This window comes from Epinephelus lanceolatus, chromosome 16 (assembly GCF_041903045.1).
Source record: "Epinephelus lanceolatus isolate andai-2023 chromosome 16, ASM4190304v1, whole genome shotgun sequence".
Taxonomy (NCBI): Eukaryota; Metazoa; Chordata; class Actinopteri; order Perciformes; family Serranidae; genus Epinephelus; species Epinephelus lanceolatus.
Genome location: NC_135749.1, coordinates 24,783,658 through 24,811,401, shown reverse-complemented (window position 1 = coordinate 24,811,401; position 27,744 = coordinate 24,783,658). Strand labels below are relative to the sequence as shown.

General features: G+C 41.7%; 1 protein-coding gene across 1 annotated transcript in view; it reads left to right on the top strand.

The window, feature by feature from the left end:
* Window positions 1-27,744, top strand: part of osbpl10a (oxysterol binding protein-like 10a) — a 119,530-nt gene that overhangs the window by 49,654 nt on the left and 42,132 nt on the right. The window contains exons 5-7 of the mRNA XM_033637445.2: window positions 2,729-2,926; window positions 18,849-19,089; window positions 25,855-25,985. Of these exons, the coding sequence (XP_033493336.2) occupies window positions 2,729-2,926; window positions 18,849-19,089; window positions 25,855-25,985 (570 nt within the window). The remainder of the gene's footprint in view (window positions 1-2,728; window positions 2,927-18,848; window positions 19,090-25,854; window positions 25,986-27,744) is intronic.

Here is a 27,744-nt window from a genome sequence, read left to right as displayed (position 1 = left end):
TGTTAGTCACAGGTTTGATTTTCTTGGTTGAGCAGCATCACTCCAAAAAAATCGAAGGCCGGTGGTTTCCCTCTCAGTGAGCAATGTCCTGGGGTGGAAGTACTTTATTTGATCTATTTTATTTTCACTGCTGCTGTGACCAGACCTCTGTGCTCTTCTGTGCTATGAATCTATACTGCTCTGACACGGCTGCCTGTGTGAGCACAGAGGTCAGCGATCGGAAGAGACACGAGTCACAGAGGGGAGGCGAAGGAGGCATCAAAATGAAGAATGTGATGTGGCGCTGGCTTTGGAGCAGAGAACAAAAACAAACAACAAAGGGGATAAATATGTTTTTATTTACAAAACACAGTTTTCGATCCACAAACTTGGTGGTGGCACCTATTGTTTAGCTGCAGTGTCAGGAAAAAATGTTTTTGAGTAACAAGTTAAATTGCGGGCAAAAAAACGGGTTCTCTGGAAATTTGTAGATTTTATTTGTTTTTATATTCAGTTACTTAAATGTTTTGTCATAGAGACTTATGGACACTTAACCAAAGTTGCTCTGTTTTAGAGAAAAACATGTCTTTACCCCTGCCTGCACCCTCAGTGAAGGGTTTGTAAAGGTCAGTGTTGGACTCGTTACTCATAAAATGTAATATGGTACATCATTACTCCTTACTCTTTTCAAAAGTAATAATATTACCTTACTTATTACTCCCTGTCAACAGTAATTTGTTACACTGCTTGTTATGTTAGTTTTGTGGTACACCTCATAAAATTGGTAATTGAGTATCTCCCCAAAATTCATATGTGTGCCTCTGTGTAAATGTCAGGGTAATCTCCGCTAACTGTAGTGTACAGCTAGATCGCTTACAAATTCTTCTTCTTCTTCTGAGAGTGAAGCTTTTTGCCCGCGGTTTTTGCATTGCAACGTGCCTTGCATTCCTGTGCTTTATGCGCCTGGTGTTTTTGCGGGAGAGCTCTGAACTCCTCAAGTTGAAAAAACTTCAACTCAGAGCGGAAAAACGCCCCACGTCATCTCTTTTGTCATCAGATTTTTTCTCATTGTCCAATCAGATGATTTGAGAGGCAGTGGGTCTTCTGTGGTGGTTACAACAACAAGTTTACAGTTGGTAAACAATGGAGGAGAATGGGGAACTGAAGTTGTCTGACGGCAAGCTAGAACAGTAAAAATACTTCAAATATAGTGTACACTGAAACTGTTATTGAAGTTTTTTGGTGGAACTTTATTTAGGTGGCTAAAATAGGTATGGCTGCTGCCGCCATCCACATTAGTACATTGCTTAGCTTCTGTGTTCGCACACTTCTCCAAACTGGGGGCATGCCGACTGACATCTACTATATGTAATATGCTGAATATGGATAAGTACATACATACAACCCCACTTTGAAAAAAATCCAAATTATGCCTTTAAAATAAACACACTCATACTCTATTTACAAGCAAACCATTTACTTGCTTAACGTCTCCAACACATAAGGGTTTGCTGCTTTTTTTGCACAGTGACTTAGAGAACTGTTCTGCTGTGAAAAATGGTTGTTGGTGTCGGGCTGATGGGCCCTTATAGACAGAAAAAATAGACATGGCATGTTTGTAATTATTGTTTTACCATGAAATGTTTGAGTTATTGGTCTGAGTGAAATGGTTTAAGAGGCTACCTCATGGATACAGTACTGGAACCTCTTTCACAGTCCTCTTTGACAAACAACCTGTGATGTCTTCAGAAGAATAAATGCAATTTCAACAATATTTCTCATTTTTTCCACATTCAGTCAGTCTGCTACTTACTATCATTACATGTGGATTTTTCTGTACATTTCCACTCCTGTGTAGTAATCCCATCATTACCACACCAAACTGTATATGAAGAAAGCTACTCAATGCTTAACTTGCTCCTGAAACCTGGCATCTCTTAGCCTTCACAAGTGCATCACTATAGGGTGTGCAAGGTCATCCAGTGGGCCAGATTGGACCCTCTAGCGGGCTGGTTCTGGCCCCCAGGCTGTATGTTTGACACCCCTGCCTTAGATTGTCTAGTTTCAGGATACCACTGTCTTCACACTAGCCTTAAAATAAGGATACCATAGCCCCTAAAGGACAGTAATATTGGCCTCCAGTAATTTTTATCAAGGGGGAGCCAGCAATCGTATCACAGGGGCATGGTCCCCCCCTGGCCCGGCCTTGGGGGAGCCACTGGTTAGCAGAAACAAGTTAGTAAAACAGGTTATGTACAAGTAGCACTACGTTTTATTGGCTTAAAGGTGTGGCTAATGTTAGCTATCATCAACGTTTGTCAAGTAACTGAAAGACAAACACCTTTGTAAAAGCTGAGAGGAGGCATACATATGGAGCTCTCTCTACATTACTATATCTACTATATGGTACTTTGTGGGCCACTTGGTTTATTCACATCATTTGAACATTACAGGGAGCTTCAAGGCTGACGTTAGTTAGAAGTTCAACTAATAACTAGCTAACAGACAGCTTTAACTGACATTTAGCTGGGACGTTTGTGTATCTCATTTTGCTTTAACAGAAAAGTGTCTTTTTCTGTACAAAAAGTTTATTCTAATGTGGAGATCAAAACCTTGGCGTTCCTTTTTATTTCAATTAGATCATTTTTAGGTGCGTGCTCTTCCTTTACATTATCACGTTCCTTTCACATTTAAATTCCCACACTACTCTCTCTCTCCCTCCCTGTGTCACCTCCCTGCCTCCTCCCAGGGCTCCTCATCCTCTGGTAGGACCCGTAGCTTCTCCCTCCTCCCCCACCTAACCCCATCTTCATCCCCGGGGTCTCAGAGGCACCTGAGCCACACGGCCTCACCCAGCAACATCGTCACCATCACACACCACAAATCTCCGGCTGCAGCTCGGCGGGCCAAGAGTCTGTACCCGGGACGTCTGCTGGAGGTCAAAGAGGTGGGTGTCAAAGGCATAGCAATGTTCTTATTAACATTTGGCTTTGAGACTTCAAAGCAGATGCATGGGCATTTGTTTTTTATGTTTTTGCCTTTTAAAGATTGCACAGACAGTAAGTGAGCAAGGGGAGATGGATGTACCAAGACAACATGAAAGTATAGCTCTGTTTTATTACTGCTTTTGTCTTATTTTCATACTTTTGGTCATTATTTCTGTCAGTTTTCACATTTTCCTTCCCAAATTCAGTGCTGAGATCTGTAAATACAGCAACGCTGAGACAACAAAGTCCAGCTTTGCAAAAACATGCACAATCAGACGATCAGACAGGTTGTAAACAAACAGTTTATTTAGATAATCAAACCACCTGAAAAGCTGCTGAAAATCACCAATTGCACAGTAACTGTGCATAACTCAGTATGGTAGATCAAAGTTTAGGTGAGAGTCACATGACTGAGGGGTTAGCTTACCATTAACGAGCTAATCTACAAGCATATTTACTGCCGGCTGAGAGAGCCACATGTTATCTCACACACTGCAACCCATATTGACTGTTGGTTTGGACAGAAAATAGTTATCGGGCACAGAACGAATCAGTCATGACAAAAATGAAAATGCCCAAAAAGACAGTTCAGTCAGAAACACTTTAGTCAAAGAAAACTTTATTTCCATTTGCAATATTATATTTGGTATGGCTCTGTTCTGGGCCCCCTCTGCCTTTCCTCTGGCCTACGTAGAAAACCTCCTCCACGTGTCTACATGGAAAGCATAAGGTGGAGACAGCACACCTCACCTGTCTGCCCTTCCACGTACAATTGAGGAAAGCCTGAGGCAGAGAGAGCAAACCTCCCTGCCCTTCCATGCGCCTACATGGAAAGCCTAAGGCAGGGAGAGCAGCAGCAAAGACCTTCGAGAAACAGAACAGAGCAGCATCAATGACAAACAGAAATGACATTGATAAGTCAGACACAGCATGAAAAGGAGGTGCTGGGGTGGAGGTGGGTTGCAAAGCAGCTTGCAGAGGAAGCAGCAACAGTAGGCAGGCCAGAGCAGTTTAAATAGGGCACCCTGAATGAGAGCTGCTCCATCAGTTGATTGGGCCGTTTGAGATCAGCTGATGTAGCTGGATGTGAGCTGAGCTTGACATTGTGTCCTGCCGGAACAAGCACTATGCTCAATTTATGTTATGCTTCTTCTCTTACTTCTTAAACTACAACTCACAAAGTCAGCAAGGCTACCAAAAACTATTTAGTAACACCTTCGGATGTCTTTGTCTTTCATCACGTGACTCTGGATTTGCAGATCATAGTGGTCCCCTGAGTCTCCCACTGTCAGATACTTTTACTGTTTAACTTTTCCAATTAAGTTTAGCTGACCCAGAGGTTTGTGTAAAATCTGCAAAATCATTTGCCTCCTGGATGTTGCTTCATTTCCAGATCTCAGCAATTAACTTGGTTATGACCAATAAGAATGATGGACAAAACAAGTCGTAATAAACTGGATTTATCTTTAAAAATAAGATAATCCCTCGAATATTAGTCACACAGAGTCTTGCATTTAAATAGAGAAGTCTTGGATAAAGTCCATCAAGAAAGGTTTGTCCCTTTTGATCATTTAGTATTTTTCGTGGCTGTCAGAGCCTCTACTGGCCTCAGGTGGGACACTGGTGCAGTGAGTTCAGCAGATATTTCTGGCTTCCTGGCAGGCTTGACAGTGACTGCAGTGTGCTCAGTCTTTACTGTAACTTAAGCTTTGTTGGCATTTTTATGTTGTATACATCAATACTGATTAACATGGCCGGTGACAGAGGAAAGAGCTGGTGGAGCGTATGTTGTTAAATCAGGGTCAGCGTGTGCAGTAATCAACATATGAGATGTAAAAGTGTCCGAGTGTGCAAAGAAGATAAATTGTGAAAGCGGCGACAGCTCATCCATATGGAACACTTAATATTCCTGTCCATGTTGTACGGTCAATCCTTACTTGTATACATTTTGATTTTACTGCTATTTCCATAAGAGCCTACGGTAACAGACCTGGAGCACATCCTGAGTTAATTAAAAAACCCTCCACTTGAAATTTGCAATCAGTTTTTGATTTAGTTTGAAGTTTAAATCCTCATTAATTCTCTCTGCCTCAGTCACCAGACCTGTCAGTTGTGGTTACCACTGCATCCTCATCTGCCACATCTCCATACACTCAGCACAGTCATTCACTGCTTATCTCTCAAGAGAGGATTGTTTTTGTGCCTGTCTCTTCCTAATAGCCTGTCTGCAGTTGGTGTATAGTGATTAATTGCAATAGATTAGGCCTGAAGTTGGCTTCGCAAAACGAAAATGATAAAGACATGATGAAGACGTGATTGTACACCTGGCTGGCAAACTGTAGAGCCATTAGCTGCAGCATTTTTGCTTTCACCCTTTTGTTTAGAGATGAAATGTGCTTTACGGAACGTTGCCAGGCAGCTGTGGATCTGGCCGCTGAATTATGGAGATAAGATGACTTAGCAATTATGAAGGAGGAAGAAACATGGACAAGGAGAGACAAGAGGCTTTCTAAATGTAAAACACGACTGTCCATGTAAACTGTTGGCACAGAGGAGAGAAATCGAAGCTGACAGGGAAGAGGTCATGTCGGCCATCATGGAAAATGTTGTTTGTTCCTCACTAGATACTCACGGACTTGTTTTGTCCTTGAGCTGAAGTAAGTGTAAGTTACTCAACTACAAAAACATAAATTGCTTTTCCTTTATAAACAAAAGTATTTACATTCATTGTCACTCACCAGAGATCACCGTGCGTGTCTTTGAGGTTTAATAAACATGTTTAATGCATTTCTATCTTGATAACAAAATTGGCAAAGCCGATATTTTTTAACATTTTAAATTGTGTCTTGTTTGCATCCATGTTTATGACCTTGGATTCTTATTCTGTGCTTTTCTTGTCACATTACCACCACCTGTAGATCAGTTAAATAGTGTGAGACCATTAGCAGGAATGCATATTGTGTCGTAAACGTCTCCATAGTGCTGCAAGAGGTAAAAAAAAAAAACTTCTCAGGTTACATTTCTTTTTTATCCGATGAATTGTTGGAACTGATAGATATTAGCAAAATATCAGCAAATCTTCACATCTAAAAAGCCAGAACCAGTAAATAAATGACACGTTTTCTGTCTAATGAAATTTTTTGAGTACTGATTACCCATATGTTTATCTTATTGGTTTTCATTGTTTATTCTGACACGTTTGTCCTTGCTGCCCATTTGAAGGATACAGGGATGAAAAGAGAATTTTTCACCCATAGCTATCTGATTGTCACCGCAGAATAACAATGGCGACTGTGAATTACTGCCTGTCTTAAACTGGGATAAAGCAGCTTTGTATGGTGTCTGCCAAATAATAGGGTTAGGAAAAAATTGATTCAGAATAGAATAGTGTTGTCAAAAATATAAATTTATCAATCCGTATCAGTTCTGAATATTTGAAATGGTTTCAAACAAAGCAAAAACCTTCACTTTAGTATTGGACATTTTTTCTGTCTCTCTTTTGTTTTACTTTAAAAAAAACAACAATATAATTCAAATGCAGAGTTGGAAAGAAGTTGCCACTTCCATTGTGGTAATCTACCAGCAAGGTGATGTCATTTGTTAAGTAAAACAAAGGAGAAGTGAGAGAGCAGAAAATGGTGGATGGTAGGGGTGGGCGATATGGCCCTAAAATATTATCACGATATTTCAGGGTATTGATGATATGACAAATAAGTAAAAAAATATATACATTATTATTAATTTAAGGAAACAGAATTGCAACAAAATAAGTGATATAGTTTTACGTGTCATCCTAACAGTATGCCTTCAATTATTCAGTAAAAAATAAACAAAAATGATATCTTATTTCTTTAGTTTGTGAACAACAACAGTAACTCAGAGTGAGATTCAGATTCTGTATACAGTATTGATACAAAACATACACCCTGGGATCTATATATATAAATCAACAGGTGATTTCCTTCTCTTTTGGCAAAATCCTAAATGATTGGGTTGGTTTTTTTCCCACCAGGACCTTTATGCTCTGCCATTTCTCCTCTAATCATCACACTGTAACCTGTTTCAGGCTGTTATGCTATGATAACTACTGCACATTCACATATATGTAGTTTTTTGTGGAGTCACAAGCATCATGTAGGTTTACATTACCAAAGGTTTAATTACTTTACGACAAAGACTCCTGTGTGTGCACGATGGGGGAGGAAAGGGAGAGATGCTGTGGAGCTGCTGGGGGAGTCGCTGAATGAGTTCCCTCTGCAGGGAGGGTAACTCACAGTAATTCGCTGTAAGAGTCTGAGAAGTCCGGAGCTGTTCAGTAAACATTCGTGAGGCCCAGGCCTAAGAACACCATAGTTTATTCCACACTACTGAAGCTGCTCCTCTTTTTGGAACCACTGCTAAGTCCATAATAATTTTGCTCTCTGCCATGCTTGTTGTTGCTGTGGGTAACAGTATGATGTCAAGATGTCATGAAGCTGAAATATTGTGAGTAGCATGATAGGAATTTTTCATATATTAAAAAATACACCGATATTATCGTGAATGAGATGATATGGCACACCTCTAGTGGATGGTCCGAGGATACAGACCTTTAGGGCGCATTCACACCAGGATAGTTCGGGGGACTCAGTTTTATTGGGCAGGGAATGCCAGAAAATGTCACACCATTTAGTTTTGTTCACTTTTCACACTGCACTTTTTAAAATGGACCAAACCACCTGGACAGCGTCACGCAGTTACAACAGCTGCTCGTTTGGGAGCGGTACTGCCCAAAACAACCACTGACCAGGAAGACAAAAATAATGAGGAAGAAGAAAAGCCGGTTCATTGATTGGCCAGGACCATCACTTCCTGTCTTTGGTTCACTTCTTCTCTTTTGTTCACTGGATAGTCCGTTTGTATTTCCACCTGTAAGCGAACTGCACCAGGGTTCACTTGCAAGTGAACTGAGACCCCCAGTTTTCAAGCGGACCGGGGTTCGCTCGTTTGGTTCGCACCAGAGTTCGAATGAGCATTCACACCACTCCAAATGAACCGAACTATCCGTGGAAGCGGACCAGGGTTTGTCTTAAGTGGACCAAATAGCGCCAGTGTGAATGTGTCTTTAGCAACTTGGATTTAGCCATCTCCCTGCCGCATCAGCAAACTTTCTGTTGTTGCTGTTACACAGATAGATCCCATTTTATTATTCTAATAGGCTAACAAATGTTTTATATGTCTTGTAATTGCAGATGAAAATGTAATTGAAACCTCACAGTGGGATCTGAGCACCTCGTATTTCCTCTCTTATACCTGTAACAGTAGGGAGTAGTCTGCAATGGCGTTAGATAAACTGCGTATTAAAAACTTGGCATTTACCTCAACAGCTCATCTGCTTCCTCTGCTTGTCATTCTGATGACACTGTTGGAGGAGCATCAATATTTCATGCAAAGATCTTTCTTTCAGGCCTTTCTTGCTCATTGAGGACCTGGCTGGCTTCAAGTTGTTAAAATCCCCATTCAGATGCGCTACGCTGTGTCTGCATCGCCTCACTAAGAATATCTCGCCTAAGTGATTCACTCTGTGACAGAAGGAGAGCAACTAGCGTTCAGTGTGAGAGGAGAGTCATTTCTCACCTCTCAGGAGCAGAGTCTGCCTCCTCAAGTGAACCCGGGACAGTTTGAGTAAATACAGAGCAGATGGTGTGATCATTAAGCAAAACAAACACTCCTTTGGTGCTTGTGTTGTCTCCACAGACGGGGAAAACAAGGCCCTCTGTGATGATGTGTGACTCATTTTCACTTTTGGTGCAGATGAATTGGTTTGCTGTTTCCCGTGACCTGATTCATATCTTAGCTTCAATCTCCACGTCCACTGCTCCTTCTCATTCTCCCCTCCTGCCTTCCCTCCATCCTCATGTCATCTGTTGTTCTCCTTCCTTTATTCATAACAAGCCCATAAACTTGTCTGACGGGTTTGGCACAGAGCCGGAGGATGCTGAAGTCGACAGTAAAGGAGTGAGATTTATGCTCCACTATACACAGTAGAGACCAGAAAGCTGCTGCGTGCTGATTATCAGTAGATTTATGGTCCAACAGCGGCATGAGAGACGTTGTGTTGTACATCCCTTTTTTTCTGGGTCACTATCGCTGATAATATCCATAAACACCACACTGTTTCCTTATCTGTAAGACATCCCCACCCATCCAGCCACACATGTATACAACTTTGGCTCTTTTTCAAACTGTCATGGAGGGGAGGTTGTCTTTGCACCTCAATGAATCTCCACAAGGTCTGCCTCCTCAGCTGTACCCTGTTGTTTCCCGACATGCCAGCACTCACCGATCCATCCCCACACCAGTCAGTGGGCTCAGATATAAAGTGTGAGCCCAGCAGCAAAGTTAGGGTTCTACCAGTGCGTGATTGTCTGATAGGATTAAAGTGTCTATCACTCACCTGACTCAAAGGCTCTGCTTCTCTGATAAGTGTCCATGTCTTTCTAACACCATGCCCCCAGTTTTTAACAGGCTTTCTACAAAAAAAATAAGGTAGTCTGCAGGCACAAACAAGCCGACGTAACCTGTATGACTTCATCAGGAGCGGTGCATCGGTGGGGGCTTGTTGTTTTACATAGTTATCAGACAAGCACCTACAGGTACTTCACAAAATGTCAAGGCTGCGCCCTCTTTTGGAAGATAAAGAGCCGAAGATTCTTTAGATGTCAGTTTATCAGATTATAATTTTGACCCGTCTGTATGCATTTATTCAATCATAGGTTTTATTGACATGTCTGGTGATTGTTTTACGACCTAGCCTGAACCTGAGCGTTCACAATACCTCAATAAATTAAGGTTGATTGCTGTCATGTCCCTTTAGTCTTGCTTTATCCAAGTGGATCAATGACACATGAGATTGGCGAGATACAACTTATCCAGACATGTCTACATATTTGAAAAAATAGAGAGAAAGGCCTTCAATAAAGATGTCAAGTTGGCCACAAAGAGGCAGACTGAGGCACTCTATTTTTTCATTTTGTCATCCTGTACTGAAGAGCACCTGATTTTTAATTTTTTTTTTCACACTGGTCCGACCCAAAGTGCAGCACTCCATCTCTCTCTCATTTTCATGTATACATACTTTTTTGAATCACCAGGCCAAGTGTTGCCTGTATATAACCAGCCTGTTAATAGCCTTTTCAGCTGAAATTTAGTTGATTAGTTGTTATACCATGACTGTATTGCAGCAGCTTCCCACTCAAGCTAACGTTAGCTATCCATCAGTGGTAACTGTTATTAGCATCATTTAGCAATTTATTTAATTTTGTATTTATTTTTTTTATTTTATATACTTTATTAATCCCAATTTTTTCACTCTTTTTGTTATTAACACACAGGTCCGAAAGACACACACATACACAAACAGGACCTATACATGCACAAAGTGGAGAGGTGTCACGTGCCCCGAGCAATTGGGGGGGTTCGGTGCCTTGCTGAAGGGCACCTCAGCAGTGCCCAGGAGGTGAACTGGCACCTCTCCATCCACCAGTTCACACTCCTTATTTGGTCCGGATGGGGACTCGCACAGGCTACCCTCCGGTTCCCAACCCAAGTCCCTATGGACTGAGCTACTGCCACACTACTCACCACACTGACAGTGAATATTCATGTATTATGCGTTCGTCTGATGTCAGTGTGAAGGCCTTGGTTAACCTACTACACAACAGCTTTTAGTCTTGTCCTTTTTTCCCCCTGATGTGACAGCGCGTTTCTTTCACCCAAAAGGGGACAGAGTTGGTGACGACACGGTGCTAGTCTGGCTTGGCTTAGCTTGGAGCAAAAGCCTTTCTATTGTCTTTTTTAGGACGTGGCAGGGGAACGAATCAGAGATCAACCTTTTGAGATTTATGGTCAGTTCAACCAACTACAACTTTTCGGCTTTCGTTATTAGTTCAAACCAGTTTGTTTAAAGTAGAATGTTTCAGCTTCCTCTGTGTACTAGGGGTCAACAAAGATCATTATTCGGCTCTGTAAACTGTCAAGGTTCATAGACAAAACTATTGTTTATTGCTAGTCACTCATTATTAGCTTAAGCATGTTTACAGTGCATAAATTAGCCTAGGGGCTAGAGGACTTTTCCTCTACTCATAGCTTAACAAACTACATGTACGCTGTAAGTCGCTGCATCTCCCGACAAAACAGGACAGTTGAATTTCAGCCTACATGCACTTATTTTCAGCCCAACATTGTTTAAACAGAGCAGCTGATTTTACTGTAGTAGGAAGTTAGTGAAGTGACATGCCGGACAGGCTGGTACACCCTCTTTTATCCCACAGTGGCATTGTTTACATACAGCATGTGCTTTGTCTGTTGACTCGTATACTCCAGAGTAAATAAAGTTATCTCATTGTCTTGATGGCTGCTTGCTATCTGCCAGCTGCTGCTTGATAGTGGCACAGAATTTCAAAATAAAGGCGTAACTTAAAGATGATAATATGGATTGATATTTTCACTTTACATTGATGATACTGGATTGTTGATCACTGAAATGATGTAATAATCCAGATCAATGGATCTTTACACCCCTATTGTGTACAGTGTTGCTGTCGACGCACAGCTCTCGTTTGCATTCCCCAAGAAGAAGACTTGATGATAAGTGTCTACTCTGGATGTGTTCTTGCCGGTCTGATATATAAAATGCTGCCCAGAGAATCCAGTTTAAGTAACACATCAATGAGATTAAAGGCTTCATCAGACTCAAAAACATGCAGTACTTTTTAACATTATGACACAGGATATTACAACACTGAAATCATGCATGGTGACAGTTTTATTCTCCATCTCTCACTGTGGCAGGTTCAGCTTTTTCTGCATTGTTTACCCCCAGAGCCCTCTGCTTCGGCACCACCGCTGATTTTTGTGAATTCTGATTTCTGAAACATTTTCAGGAGCCGGCTAGCTTTTCAAATGTCATCCTGAGAAATTTCAGGTTGTAACATTGTTACAAAAAAAAAAAAGTGTCTTCATAGTCTGACAGTATATTCAGTGTCGACAAAAAAATCAGATTCTGATATCTCTGAAATGTAACGTTAACATACCAATATATCAGTGAGGTCTTGGTTTGAATGTTCAGGCCATTGTCATGCTGTCACCTCTCATCCATCTGCTCATCCATGCATACATCTGTCTCTCCACTGACTGTGTGATGGTGGGAGTCAGACCATATTACTGTCTCTCCCTAGCCGGCTTGTCACGGCTTGACTCTCAGTGCAGCAGCACCACCAGGCACTTACACTGCAGCCGCAGAGCTGGATCACTGAGGTTAGGCTATTTCTGGAAGCATTACTGGTCCTGTTGGCTCCAGAGGGGTGTGTGTGTGTGTGTGTGTGTGTGTGTGTGTGTGTGTGTGTGTGTGTGTGTGTGTGTGTGTGGTGAGGGGAGCTGCCATTACTGTAAACCCACTTACTTAGCGTTGTAGCATGTAACATGTCTGATTTTATGTGTACTCTGTTATGTTGCCGCCTAACAGTGTAACCTGCGTATAACTAAACAATAGCAACAAATATGAACTATGTAACTGTTCACGTACAGAGAGCAACAGTATTTAAAACTCCAGCTTTAGTTTTTGTCAATAAATATGTATATAAATATCTTATTAGTTGCATTCATGAGGTATTATTTTTGGAATAACAGAAAGAAGACTTTTTTATATGAAACATTGATATTTAAAGTGTGTGTTTAAGCATGTGCATTAATTTTTAATGATAATTAAATGTGGCTCTGGTACCTTCTTGTTGACCCCCTTCTCCCACATGAGTCCAGGTTGTATTTAAGATGCTCACCTGCTGACAATTTCACAGTAAGGGTGTGTTGTGTGTATAGTTTGTGTGTCCTTATTCTGTCTTATTCTGAGAGATGATATCTTATTTTATAGCCAGCTTCCACCCCTGTTGGCCTCATGTATGTTTGTCTTTCTCTTTTTTTCCCTTGTAAATTACAAATTGTCTTTCCTGACACAAGCAGAATGATCCATTACATGTTTCTCTTACATCGAGAAAGGTGGCTGCATTTTACTGAGCCCCATAAAACCCAGTGAGCTGTGTTATTCCCCAGCTTGGTATGGTTTTTTTTTTTTTAGAGTTACTTAAGGTTGCATAGCAACACATTTGCTCACCAACTTGCATTTCCAACCCTAAAGGCCCCTTTAGTGAATATAGACCGTGAGGCAGCTTTGATTTCTGGTATTACTGATGCACTAGGTGTAGTCATACTTCTTCTAAATCTCTGCTTTTCGCCTGTGTTGCCGTGTTGCACACACTCACATAGAAGTGAGTGATATTGGTAGTTTTGCAGCCTTGCTACCATTTTCCCAAAGCTTCAATATCAACATGCGACTAGATGAACTTACAAAGCAATGCCCCACCATAGACTGTATAAGAAAATGGGCATAGCCACTGTGATGTCACCCATTGGTTTGTGACTCCTGGAGCCTTGAGTTTGGACACCACTGTCTTGGTTTTTTGGCGTCAAATGTGACATATTTGGATGGGATGGTGTAGCTGTGGAAGAGCGAGGGGTGGCTCTGACTCATAGACTGTGGTAATGCTTAGCAGACAGCCACTCAAAGCAACCATGTCCTTAATAATGCATAAAGCCGTAATGTCTGAATGTCGAAATTAGCCGTAGAGACCAAAACCATTTTTCGTACCAGGTTGTAAACGTGTTTATTTCTGCTGTAGAGTTGAGCATATGAATATAGGGGTCTTTGGGGATTGACTGGCTTCTGGCCTCAGCCTAAAGTGGCAGAATCAAAGAGCTGCAGTTTTTGGCACTTCCACATAGAGACAGAGCGCAACGCATCATAATCTGAAAACCACGCCCCCAAAGGGGAAATTTGATTATTTGATTAATTTTAATTATTTGCACACAAGAAAAAGAGTACAGGATGTCAATAAAAAGAAACAGAATACATACAGTATGATGACTTAAAAAAAAAAAAGTGTGCGGGAGGAGCCAAAAAAAACCCTTAGGGCTTGTCAGGTGGCCCTCCTAATGTAAAACATTCATCATAAAACAAAGCAAAAGCAAAACATAAGTCTACATTAAGACATGTGGACAAATGTGTGACTCAGCTAAGAGGACAAAACATAAATAATAAATGTATGGTTGGTGCTTTTACCCCACCCAGGATGTATCTATTTAATGTGAAACACTCATCCTGTGGACTTAACAGGTGGTTGGAAAAATACTGTAGTTTGCCTCTTCACAGAAACACTGAAACTGTGATCGGCTTGGATTTATAGCAGATACAGTGCTACAAATCAGAGCCTGATCAATAAAATTTATATGAAAGGGACTTGTGATGAACTAATACTGGCTGAGATAACAAACATCACAGATTCTGAGTTTCTGTGTTATATTTGTCTGATAGGTGACAAAAAATTGCAGCACAGAAAAGTCAAAGATATTTTTAAGCAGTTAAGAGCAGCGCTTCCCAACTGGTCCAGCCAAGGGGTCCAGATTTCTCCCTAGTCATTAGCTCAAGGTCCACACAGTTCAATTTATTCAGTGTCATACTTACGTTTGGCCATGTTGTCAAGCTTGTTTGCTGTCTCTGTTAAAGGGCCAGTGTGTAATATTTGGCATGGTTTATTGTCAATCTGAATCTGAATCTGAATATTCTACCCATTAATATGTTTATACAAGTGTATGATCGCTATAAAATAAAATTCGTTTGGTTTTCGTAGCCTTATAATTATGCTTATATATATATATATATATATATATATATAGCAAGGGCCTTGCTTTAGAGAGGTCGCCATCTTGCGCCGCCATGTATGTACGGCAGACCGAGCAGACAATCCAGCCAGAGAACGCGTTTCGCGTGTATAAATGAACCAACAAAGACAGCGGAAGGAAGGAAGAAGGAGGAAGAAACAGCAGAGAGTGTTAATAGTTCGTCGATAGAGAGTAGTGAAAAGTTAGTTTATAAAGTTTGCGAATGGACCACACTTACCAGGCAACAGGAGAGAATGAACCCGAACCGTCATCTGCGAGGAAAAGAAGACGCAACTTCACTCCTTGTGATGCACTCTCTGTGGCACTTTTCCTCCTGATGATATATCTCCCCAACGATGGTAGCAGTAGCACCGAATCCCATTCTGTGCATTCAGCCTCTCTTCTCGCCCGCTCAGCATCAAACACATGGAGTTCCTCATCTGTATGCTCCGGCTCAAACAGGTATGGCTCTGGGTCTGTGTCCGCTACAAGAAACTCTTCAAAATCGCATTCAAAGTCGTCCATTGCAGCTACTATAGTCCGGAGACATTGCTAGGCTAAATAAACAGCTGAGCTCTGTTACCGGCTACGCTGTCAGTCAGTGTGCGGGCTGGAGATTGGTGGAGCAGAGAGGGGAGGGGGGTCCCCACTCGGAATGGTAAACGAGTATGTGTGTAAAGTTATGAAGTGTGTCTGTTACGCTAGAAGAGTCAGAGTTTGGGACGGAGTCCTTTACCCCCTGGAGTGTTACCGGAGTTTCTGGAGTGCTCAAATAAATGGGCCTTTTTCCCGACCGCTCCTCTGGTCTCCTGCTCGTGAGGGATTCATTACAATATCGTAACATGGCTTAGATTTCTAAATAAACATTCACCTCGTCACTAGATAGACCTACTCCTGAAAAAGTCGTGCGCAAGGCTTTTTGTCCCTACGAGGCCACCGTCATTTACCCGACGGGAGGGGTGAGCGAGTGAGCCCTGCAATCTAGAATTTGACCACTGATGTCACTGTTTTCAACCCATTTTACACACTGGCCCTTTAAGTAGCTGTCCGTTATTCACTCATTCTACAGCAGGCATTTCAAAATAAAAGCTCTGTACTGGAAATTTTTCATCATTATAATTTTTCCAGTATCCTTATTTGTCTAAAAAAAACAACAAACACAGTATTTGTCAGGCTTTACTATGAATTTTATTTGTAACCAGATGTTTAAAGTCTCAAAACAGCATACTCCATCTCTCTGCTGTCTATCTATATTCTCAGTATGTTAAAGTCCTGTTTCACTAAAAATGGCTATAGTTTTTATAGATATAGTTTTGCTCACTTACTTTTGTAAAGCCAAAATCCTAAATTTACCAAAATACATTTGTACATACATGATGATCTCGTGCCAAACAGGATTACTCACTTTTAAAAACAGCATGCAACAACTTTTCTGAATATTTGTTAATAGATAGCAATAATCAATACTGTATTAAGGTCAAAGAGTGTTCAATTACAGTAAAGAAGCAATGGTAAAATAAAAATTAGAAATCATACCTTTCCTTTTATAGCCCAAAATTGATTGTAGTTTCAGTAAACTGTGCAAAAAATGGCAAAAAAAGTAATTTAACTACTTGAATAAGTCTGCAGATATGAATGTAGCAGAACTACCAGCAAGCTGCTGAAAAATGTATTTAAACTAGTTGTTTTAATGACATGTAGTTCACTACTCCCCAACACTGGATTTAACTCATCACTTAGGCATGAAAATTGTTTACCATGATATCTTGACGCAGTATAATAAATAAAAGCAATAAATGATTACATTAAGCACTTTATGACCTCATAAAGTGCAGTAAAATTATGTCGATCATGAATGGGAAGCAGAAACATGTCTTGAGGCTTGTAGCTGTAAATAAAAAAAAGAAAAAAAGAGAGATGCTTGTGTGAAATCAAAGTGCTCATTATTTGAAGGGCACTGTGAAAATGATCCGGTATCAGTACACTGAACACTAAGAATCTATTTATAACAAACACTGGAGACAAAAATTTGAGCTTCATCTGCCTGAGGAATTCAACATCCGGCTTGAGTAAATCGCTGAATAATTGGACAAGCTCTGTGCTTTAAAAAAAAAAAATCTTTTACATGAATGTCTACGCCACATATAACCTCACTGCAGCAGCTCTCAGTGATTCCAAAATAGCTCTGTGTACTGATGCAGGGAAACAGATGTGCTATTGAAGTGTGTGCAGAGGACGAGTGCTTGTGAAGCCATACAATATTAATGAATACAACATTTCCAGGCTGATAAACAACCCAGATTCATTAGCCCCAAGAGAAGTTTATTACCCGCTAGCTAGAACTGCCTTTGTCTTCTTCCTTTTGTGATACATTTCGACTCTGATAGGTGAGTCATACAGATATAATTCTCAGTAAGGAATGTTCCGTACGTCTGTGGAAGCACAGGGGAGAACTTCTTTTTTGTTTGAAGAGTTTCAGCAGTTTCTTTTTTGGCACTGCTGTCTCGAAGCAGATGGCTGTTGCCTGAAGTCAAGAAGTCAAGAATTAATGCTAATTTGTGACACTTCCTACGCACAAGTGAAACAGTATAGATGTATAAGATGGTGGAAGATATGGTGTCACATTCGTATGTGTTGCTGTCATGAGTGCACAGATGGCAGCCACCTAGAATTTCCCCTCCCACCCGAAGGCCTTTCAGGTTCCAGCCCACCGCCACGCAGTTACTAGCCAACTCTCAGCCACTGGTTTCCTGACAGGGCATGTCTAGATTAGCACTGTAAACGCACACAATCTTATTCCAGTCGAGGACCACGCAAGGTCCTCACAAGGTCATCACTGATGTCTTTTTAATCGTTTCTGGACAACAATGGTCTCTGGCTCAGAGAAATAAGATATATCATTGTTGATTTTGATCTTCTCACAGGAATAAAGGTTAAGTAGGCAGTAATTAAAGTTATTTTTTGTAAAAGTTTGCCGCTGTAGCTTTAAGAATGGGACTGAGAAAAACATAAAATACCACCAGCCCTATCTTTTAAAGGCCAGAGCATGTAATTGCCAACTGAAGTGCCTGAAGTGGCTGTTCATTAAAGTGAAAAGTTAAAAACACACAGAAATGGGACCGCAAACATCAGGAAGGAGCGAACCCTGCCAGTGCACAGTGAGAGCTAAAGGAAAAGTGTCTTTAGTTTCTGATATATTAAATGAGACACTGAAAGTAACTCACTAGTAGTGATTTCATAGAATTCAGTGACCAAGATTGTTTTTGTATGTTTAATACATTGTGGCTTAGAGTACTGTCTGGTAAGGCTGGCTGAGAGATGCAGTGACAGGACTCATTGCCTCAGCCAATATACATCTGCATCCACACTGTACCCTGTGAGTAACTGATACTATGTAATAGAGATATCCCAATCTGATCTCAGAGGTTGGTCTCAGGGTCAGTCAGGGCATTTCTTAACTGATCAGGATCAGCTACACTGTGCTGTATAGAGCCTGATCCGATCCTTTGTTTTAAGGCAGCTGTCACACATCTGTTTTTCTCACAAAGATTTTCTGTACAGCAATGCAACATGAGTGCAGCCATCATCAGCTGTCTGTCTGTCTCTCCATTCCTTTTGTGTAAGAGCTGGGGCTGAGCCACTCCTGCAGCACAAAACCACACATCATAAACAACAGCAAAATGCAGTGTGAGCCTGTTTATGTTATTTACCTAAGTTATGTGCACTCGATTTATTTCAGTGTGCTCAGTGTGAGAGACTATCTTGCCCCACAAGCAAGCGGCCAGTAAGAGTAATTTATTAATGTATCCGCGCTACAGATGTACAGAAGACGAAAATCAGCGGAATACAGTCCATTCAGGTAACTCGGGCATAGGCTGCATCGACGCAACAAACACTGGAGGATATTCTCTTAAAGTATTGAGATTCTCTCAAGACAGAAACAGATCAGGGCTCAGTATCGGCAGATACTCGGTATAAAATGGGCAAAAAATCTTGATCAGGACATCCCTAAGATATTATATTTGAAATGATCTGATCTACCTCTGTGCAACAGAGGCTCAGTGGTAGTTTGAGTAATGTGGCTGTTGATCATGCATTTTAATTCTGTGCATCCCTGTTGTCCACCAGGTGATGTCCCAAGCCGAGGGCCAACAGAAAAACCTAGTCCAGTCCATTGACTCTCTGCCCACCAGAGGCCCCCTCTCCTGTCTGGACCAGGACCTGCTGCTGCTCAAAGCCACGTCGGCCGCCACGCTCAGCTGCCTTGGAGAGTGCCTGAACATCCTCCAGCAGACCCAGAGCCACAGCCAGGCACCACCTCAGTCCCAAGCTTCCCAGTGCAACTACGCCACCCACGGAGCCCCCTCCGGTGAGTCCGCCCCTGGCCCCGTTCCAGTGCTGCTACTGGAGCCCCCGACCCCTCCATCTCCCCCACCCCTCTTGTCTTTCCAGTCCCCTCCTCCTCCTCCAGAGCCCAGCACCAGCGGCAAGGGCCAGCTGGGGCAGCTGGACTGTGGCTCTTGTCCCTGCCTGATGGGTACCATGAACTTCAATGTTTGTAGTAAATGTTGTTGAATGTTGCATTTGTGTGTTAAATTGTTTTACTTCGTTCCATCTATGTTTTTTTGTCATAGTTTGTAGTTGTTAGTGGTATTCTGTTGTTTCCAATTCATTACTGTGTCTCTTCAATGTCGTCAGTTGCATTGAAATGCCAATACTTCCTTAAAATGGTTGTGCCAAGTACAAGCATGAATGTGAAGTGTGTATGAACGTGATTTTATTGTCAACATTATTTACAGAATCCTTGAAAGCATTTCAGACTGTCTGCCTACATGCATGTCCGAAAAAAAATCAGTCTATGTGTGATTGAGATAAATATAATGACTAATACTATGCACTTCTACATCTCCTCAAAGGATTAAGTCTTTGCCAAAGGAATCCACACTGGTGCCTAAAATGTCAGACCTCTGCCATGTTTAACCCTCTCTGTGCCAGATCACTATGGATCCAATAAAGTTGTTTCGATTTAAACCATTTGCAGACTGAGGGTGGTTCTATTGGCATAACACCAAGGATAAGGATTAGGGAACAGTTCCAAAAGGTGGAAGGTAGACGCCCAAATACAGGACAACAATTAACTCTCTTAAAATGATGTGAACGTTGTGGAGTAATCCTATTTTCCCAAGTACAGTGGAATACTTATCATCCATTTACAGTCTCCCAAGTTGCTGTAAAACAACACCATAGATGTTTTCTCCAGGAAAGAGGAGTAGAACTGATTTAAAGTAATACTCCATTGAAAATCTATTGAGCAACAGACACTCACTGCCTGTAGGCTTGAAAGATGGATCTGAAATGTGTACCTGGCTTCTTTGGTGTAAGATGGCAGATGTAGTCAATTTGGATCCACAGCAGTTACAATGGATCCCATAAGTCAAGGCAAACAATGTGTCGTTTGCCCTTAGGAATTTTTCAAACACGTGCAGCGTAATCCACTTCTCTGCTGTTGACAACAGTTTAGCCTTAAGGCCCCATTAGAAGGCCTAGCTGTGCTGGACCAGTCATGGAATGACTTAATGGTACTAAAAGGCTTATAAAGCACTAAATGTGCTTCTTCTTTAATGCCAGTATTGTATTGTTTGAAATATACTGAAGAAGTGGATTGGTAACACTTTACTTGGATAGTCGGGCTACAGATAGTATTTGTGACATTTCAACAGCTTATTAGTTAAGAATCAAATTTCAGCTGTTTCACTTTGTTTGTATTTATCTGTAGAGTATATGTGACAAATCACTGCATTTTCTCCGATTAATTTAGTTTAACTTCAAGTTCACCTAAATTATGCTGAGAATGTGTAGTTATATTTATGAATTGTCACGTATACTCTACAGATAAAGCAATTAAGGCAAAGTGAAACAGCTGAACTGTTGAATCTGAACTATTAAGCTGTTCACATGTTACAAATACTACATGTTATAAACTATCTGTAGCCGAACTATCCAAGTAAGGTGTTGGCATGGATTGTGTTGTAGAAGTTGTTTGGAAGTTTCTGTGGATGTTTTTGGGTTCAAGGTTTACTTCGCAGGAATTTCTGGTTACTTTTTATAAATAGTATCCCCCAGTACCTTGGTATCTGCAACTTTTGTAGCTTTGTCTTGGATCTGTGCTGCTTACAGTCCGGCACCTGGTTGCTACCTTTTCTGAAGTCCCAACCTCACCTGCACGCTATGCCCAGGAACGTCCCCAGAAAATACAGCCAGAGAATCTCTGTAGATAAATACACTACCACACACTTCTAGTGGGTCATGGGAGATGATTGAGAGGGATTACTTCTGTGTGAGACTGTACCTATGTTTTAGGAAACAACCTGCCCAGTATACCTTTAATGACCAGGAGAATTACATCACGGATACAAGTGACTAAAATGAGTTTCCTTCGCAGGGTGTCTGGACTCAACCTAAAAGTGTGTTTAAACAGAAAGTGAGTGAGAAAGTGAATACGATTGCTGGACCTTTCTTGCAGTCCATGTTTTTCACCCCCGCACAGCTGATGTACCAACTGTACAGATATTAGCTGTAAGCTAGATAGAAACAAGCTTCCCTTGTATGTGGTGCAGCCCAGCATCTGAGGGATCGCAGAACGTAACAGGAACTTGGCATCTCCTGAAATGTCTCAGTTTAAATAGATAAATCCCTGGAATAAGGGTGGATGCATCTTTGTCTCAGTTTGCACTGCCCCTTGCTAATTCACATCCCTTTCTGTCTGAACACAGTATAAACACCAAAGCTTAGGGATGAGTTGAAACTTGCAACTTCCTGTAACGTGCCAGTCTGCAACATTCTGAAAACCGGCTTTTTTACACCAATATGACTGGACGAATTGGTATATTGTCTCTAAAGCAACGACTTGATGTACTTTCATTCTAACTTCCAGCTGTTCAGGTAGCCTACAAGTGACAACCAGCAGCAGAAAGCCACCGTAACACACCGACACAATATGAGGATCTTTTACTTTGGGGGACGTTAATGAGATGGACTCTGGCTTGGCTGCCACATGCCATAGCAAGTGATTACGCTGTCTGCCATCACGCTGTCTGCACCACTCCTCTTTCTTGTTGAAAGGAGTCATAACAGGTGGTTCGGGCATCCAATTTGAATGCTCTGTGGAAGTATTCAAGTCATGTCCAACAGGGAGCAGAACCCAGGGCAGACCCAGGAGTTGCTGAAGGGAAGAGATATCCCATCTAGCTTGGGAATGCCTCAAAATCCCCCAGAAAGACCCAGGAAGGACAAGGGTAGGAAGAAGGACGTATGGGCTCGCCTTGCTTAACCTGCTGCCAACGAGTCCTGAACCTGGATAAGCAGTGGAGAGTGGATGGATACTTATGGCACATGTTTTTGGCGTGACTTTTTGTTGGAATCTATTGTAACTGCTGTATCTAAACTGACAATGGCTTCCATCTTTTAAGCCCTACAGGTGCATGTTTTTAGTGGAGTATTTAAGCCAAGAAGTTGTGGTCCATCTATGACTTTGGGAAGGCCTTTTGGGGTCTGGGTTTGGGTGGGTGCCGGATCCTCGCATATCTGCTGGTCCTCACAGTTTGTTGGTCTTCTCTTTGCGCCAACAGTCACGCTGCCCTGTACCTGTTCGTCAGATAGGGGGTGGTGTGGAGTGGGACCACCGGGCCGCAAGTACAAACCTCTTTCCTTCCACTGCCTGGCTGACAAATCCTGTGGGGGTCCAGCTGCTCCCCGCTTCCGGCATGTACCCCCCACACCTCAGTGAGGAGTTTTTTGTTAGGAACCTCGGTTTTTCCGAGTGATGGGTAGTGTGGCTCACCGGCATGAGCAACATCCAGATTTGATGCAGCTGATAAAGGGAGTGGCTGGCTGGTCGGTTGGTTGGTTGAATGGTTATGCCCACATGGGAAAGCTTTGCCACTGCATGGGCAAGAAAGCTATTTGGTAGGGAGCCGAGCATGAGGTTGGACTGAGTTTGGCTGGCACGTTAGTCCCTCCAGGCTCCTATTACTACAAAACCAGAGCAGCTTGTCTGAGTCAGCTCTAGCAATCACAAAGACAGTCAAGGAAGTTGAAGGATCTTTGTTAACTCCCACCAAAAACCTGCCAGTCACAAACCAGACAGAATATTATCAGCTGATCACGGAGGATCCCTGCTGCTCCCCTCTGTCACTACCATAAAGAGCTTGAAGCCCAACCCTTTGTCTCCTTCACCCCACATGCAGAACATTTTCCTTTAAGGAAATAAAATCCATAAAGGAAATTTACTTTGCAAACTTGCCACCTTGCAGATTAACATAAAGACTGAAACATTTGTAATTGTAAATAAAAGGGACGAGATGAACCTGTAGGGTAAGAGCACCGCAAAATCTGATGTCACAGCCCAGAAATGGAAGGTAAAGCCATTGGAAACATCTACTGCATGAATGTTTGTCTCTCCACTGTTTGACCTGCGACAGCCTTTTGATTAACCTGCATGCCTCTATCCAATGGCCCAGACATCCCCCATGCTCACTGAGTGTTTCTACTTCTGGTGCTTCATTGTGACATCTCAGAGAAAATATCTGTCATAAATTGTGTTTAAATCAGCTACTTGTAAAAACCATTTCCAGATGTGTTTCCCCCTAAAACTCTATCTTGAAATGACCTCTCAGGATCCTATTAACCTCAAAATGTCTCAAGAGTAACCTTTTCAAAAAATTCAATTTTCACTGTATTTACAACTCACTCACACTTCACTCGCCTTCAGGCAGAGCCACCCCTGCTCATGTTTCCGTTGTATATCATTGGAGGAGGTTCACTAACACTTTTCAGGTTCCTGTCAGTCAAACTGTCAGTTGACCGAAGCAGAGGCTCGGCCTGAGGGCTATTTCAGCTCGTTTTGTCAAGACAGACTCGCCTCAGGCTCTCCAGCATGTCAACCTGTGTCAACACAGCTTGCCTCTCACTAATGGATATCAAAGAACGGCCACTTGGTGCATTAGACTTTTAACTGAGTTTGAGCGTGGGGGCTGGAGAGGAGAAGGGTCTGTGGCACTGCTCCATTAACAGTACTTTGAAATGTGATCTACTACTGTGATGTATATAAGAAGCTTTTAAAGAGGAAACTTGCAGCTTGGTTTTTTAATGTGAGTGACTGTTGATCACATTATCTTTAGATGAGTTCCTGATGAGTCTGTTCATACAGGAGATAATTTCAGATCAGTGCAATGGCTCTGTATTAAATACAGATTTAGTGAAGCACATTGTTCGCAGGCTGTCAGAGGCGGTGACTGAATTTGATGTCTGTTTTTGAGGCTGAGCAGATATGCAGTAAGGAGCATTTCATTAGTCAGTGTTGTAATGACTAGTTCCTCTTAGGTAATGCAGTTTGCCTGTGTTTGGCATGAGTTAAGAGAATTTCATCCTTAAAACGTTGCATAATTTTCAATTGTATTGACCAGTAATTCAAGCTGAGGCTACTTTAAAATTAACAACTGCTAGATGTGGGGCTGTGTGATTGAAATCGATATGACAATATTAAAAAAATTATTCCTCCTTATAATATCTTTGTATTATATTGTGACTAATATGTGCCAAATCACAGGTACAATAATCAAATTGATGTTGAAAGGTATTGATTTAGACAGCAGAATTTTGTAAATTTATATGTTCATTTCCTGATGAATTGCAATAACTCTGATCCTCCAGTTCCAGCATTAGGTCAAAATTTCAATTTGTCCAAAACTTTCCTGCAGAATTATTGACATTATCATCAGCCTCAGCTAGACTTCGCATAGCATAGCAAATGTTTGCATTCTAACATGGCAAACTATAATGGTGGCAACAAGTCAGCCCACAATGGCAAAATAGCTTCTATATGACCATTTGCCATTGCAATTTTAAACACATGGGTAAAGTGAAATGGTTGCAGTTGCACCAAAATTCTGTGGTTAGGTTTAGATAAAAAAAAAATTGTTCTGGCTCAAAATAAGGACGTTTGTTACTAAACTATTGTAACATGACATATCTCACGTAACAAATGTCACACAGCATATGTCTATGTACATCATGTGGCAAAGGCTTACTACGACATACTAGGTTGTTAAAATAATAACTTGGTTTCAAATGGGACACAAACACCAGTCTCCTGGATGAAAGTCCTGTGCTTGTTTTGTGAATCCAGCATCTCTTAATCTCATCCTAAGTAGACTTTGTTACTCTCTATATTAAAGCTCCCGGGAAGTGCACCAGGCTTTGAAGCCAATTTTCGTAATTGTAGTATCAACACATCTGTTACATGATGCCCTGCAGCCCAAAAATACTTTTCCCGTAGACTTACATGGCAAAACAAAAGAGACATCCGGATACATTTTTTGAGCTTCAGAAGCCCATGAAATGACTATAGGATTTGATTACAAACTATGTGGTCGTGCTTAACTTAGCATGTTAGCATTGTTGTTTTGAGCATGTTAGCATGCTTACATTAGCATATATCTCTAGGAGTAACAGTTGTTAAAGTTACCCCACAACACTAACTGAAAGACATTTATAGAGATTTTGCTTAACAGTGCAAACTATGGCCTCCAAACAGTTGAATCATCACCTCTGACAGTCAGTTCCCTGTAGGTGAAGACAGCAGAGGCTGAGTACTCTCAGATTATGTATTGATTTTTAAATGCTTATAGAATAACTGGCATTAAATAGTATCAAGTCTCAGTTACAGCGAGAGACAGACTGCATATTCCTGCAGAACGTTTTATCGCCTGTGGCTCAGAGTCAAAGTGAATCATCATTTCTGTATGTGTGACCTTAGCTGAGTCAATACGTCAGGCCAGGGATATAACAATGAACAAATATTAAATTTTAACAGACACACACAGGCACGCACACAATATCCTGATGTCTAGTCTCTGTCAATAACACACCCTCAGTTCAGTATGAGAACCTTTATATTGAAGAAGATATAGAGTGATATGAGTTGTCTCCCTGGCCCCTCTTATATTCTTATTATCAATTTCCTCCAACTTGAAATCAAGCACTGATACACACAAATCAACCGTGCAAATCAGATAGCAGGAAAACCCCATGTGTCTCCTCCCCACTATTGTTAACTAACCTTGTCGTGTTTCAGATGGTGTTCCTGTGTGGACTGTACCAAAGTCGCCCTCAGGGGAGCAGTTGAAGAACGGAGGTCTGACTCCTCTGCGATCAGCCGAGCCCTCTCCGGCCCTCAGGAAAAGGAGTCAATCCCATGGTGCTGAGGTGAGAACATTACGTCATGTTGTCAGATATCACCTTGCTCTTTCATCTTGCTCATCCCTCTTTTCCCCTGTTGTCTTGGTCTGTCAGAGTTTAGTGTCTCAGATGTGGGACCAGACCATTTTGGGGGTGCAGAATTAATCTGGGAGATATTAAAACTGAAATATTGTCCTCTGTGATTTCTAAATAGGAGAGATCTCTGACAGGTTACTGTTTAGGATGTTGTCAAGGCAGGTGTTTGTTGGATGGTTGTAAAGAAAATGATTTACTCTTTGGCTGGCACTTTTGTCCAAGATGTCAAGTGCATGCAGCAAGGCACAAGCGTGGGACGTGGAGGTTTTATTTGCGATGTTTTGCCTTTATTGAATAGTGGCTGTGTAGTTATAGACAGGAAACATGGGAACATAGAAAAGAGTATAATATGCAGCAAAGGTCACCATCTGGAATTGAACCAGGTGCATTGCATTTCTATGGCAGGCGTTTGAAACATTAGTCTACCATGACAAGAGGCTGGGGAACCAGATGACTCTATGAGCTCATGTTTTATTTGCTCTGGCAGATGTGTCTTGTGCCCCTCCTGCTCAGACAGATTTCCAGCTGACTTGACCCACTTCAAGCGAATCACAGTCGTTTACCTACCCTGTTCAGATACCCCATCCATTCCAACGGACATAACTTTTCTAGGATATCTAGACTGTCATCTGACTCCACTGAAATGCACAGACTTATAGGATATCAAAAGCCAATCTCAGTGTTCCACGTCATCTAAAGTGGACTGCAGTAGAACCACGCCCCCTTTTACAACAAGCACGGCCGACCATGAGGCAAGGAGGAAGCACAAGTCACATTTTAGTCTTGTGCATAATTTGTGTTTAAACCGTGGTTAAAGAAACACAAGCTGCCATGTCACTTATACATGTCAAAAAAATCATATGAAAGGTTTATAGCTTTAACCTTTTTAAATATTTGCATCCATTGGAATGGACAGAGAATCTGAGTGTCACCGGAGAATGAAAAAGGAAAATACTGTTTGAACGAGTAAATACTGCTCTGATCTGATTTTCTAATGATACAATCAGCACATAATGCACCCCACTGATTATGTTCACAGAATATTCATCTCAGGAGGCTTTAAACATACTGTTTACTGGAGATACAGAATCAGGCACACAAAACCCATCACATCTGACACGCACCCAGTGTATGATGCCGTACGTTGGATGGAACAAAACCAGGTCACAGGCAGACCGCAGAGACTGTTTCCAGTAGAATTGTCCCTCCTGGCTCCCTTATCGTCAAGATGGTGGTGAAAATAACAAAAAGAGTTGGTGCTTCTCAAAGTCTTGGAAGGATCCTTAAATAGCTGAATATCAAGGAGGTCATCCAATTCTACCGAAGGTCTGTTCCTATGTCAAAGATCCTTCAAATTCTACTGAGTACTGAGTCCTTCCTTCAGGTAATTTTAACGGATGCATGTGTGTATCCTCAGCGGGCATGAAGTACCCACGATTCTTTGTGCATAATTTGCCAGAATGACGCACACCTGCTAGCCTGTTCCAATGTATGTTCACCAGATGCTAGTAGGGAGTCTTGCCTAGCCTCTGTAGGATTTGAATTGGAAGGACCTGTCCTACCAAGGAAGCATCCTTGACTTTGAGAAGCACTGGGGGACTAATTCATCTTGTATTGTGCCTAACTTTGCTAGACCGTAACATATCGGGTATGGATATAATCTGCAGATGCTCCAGTCAAAATGTGGCCA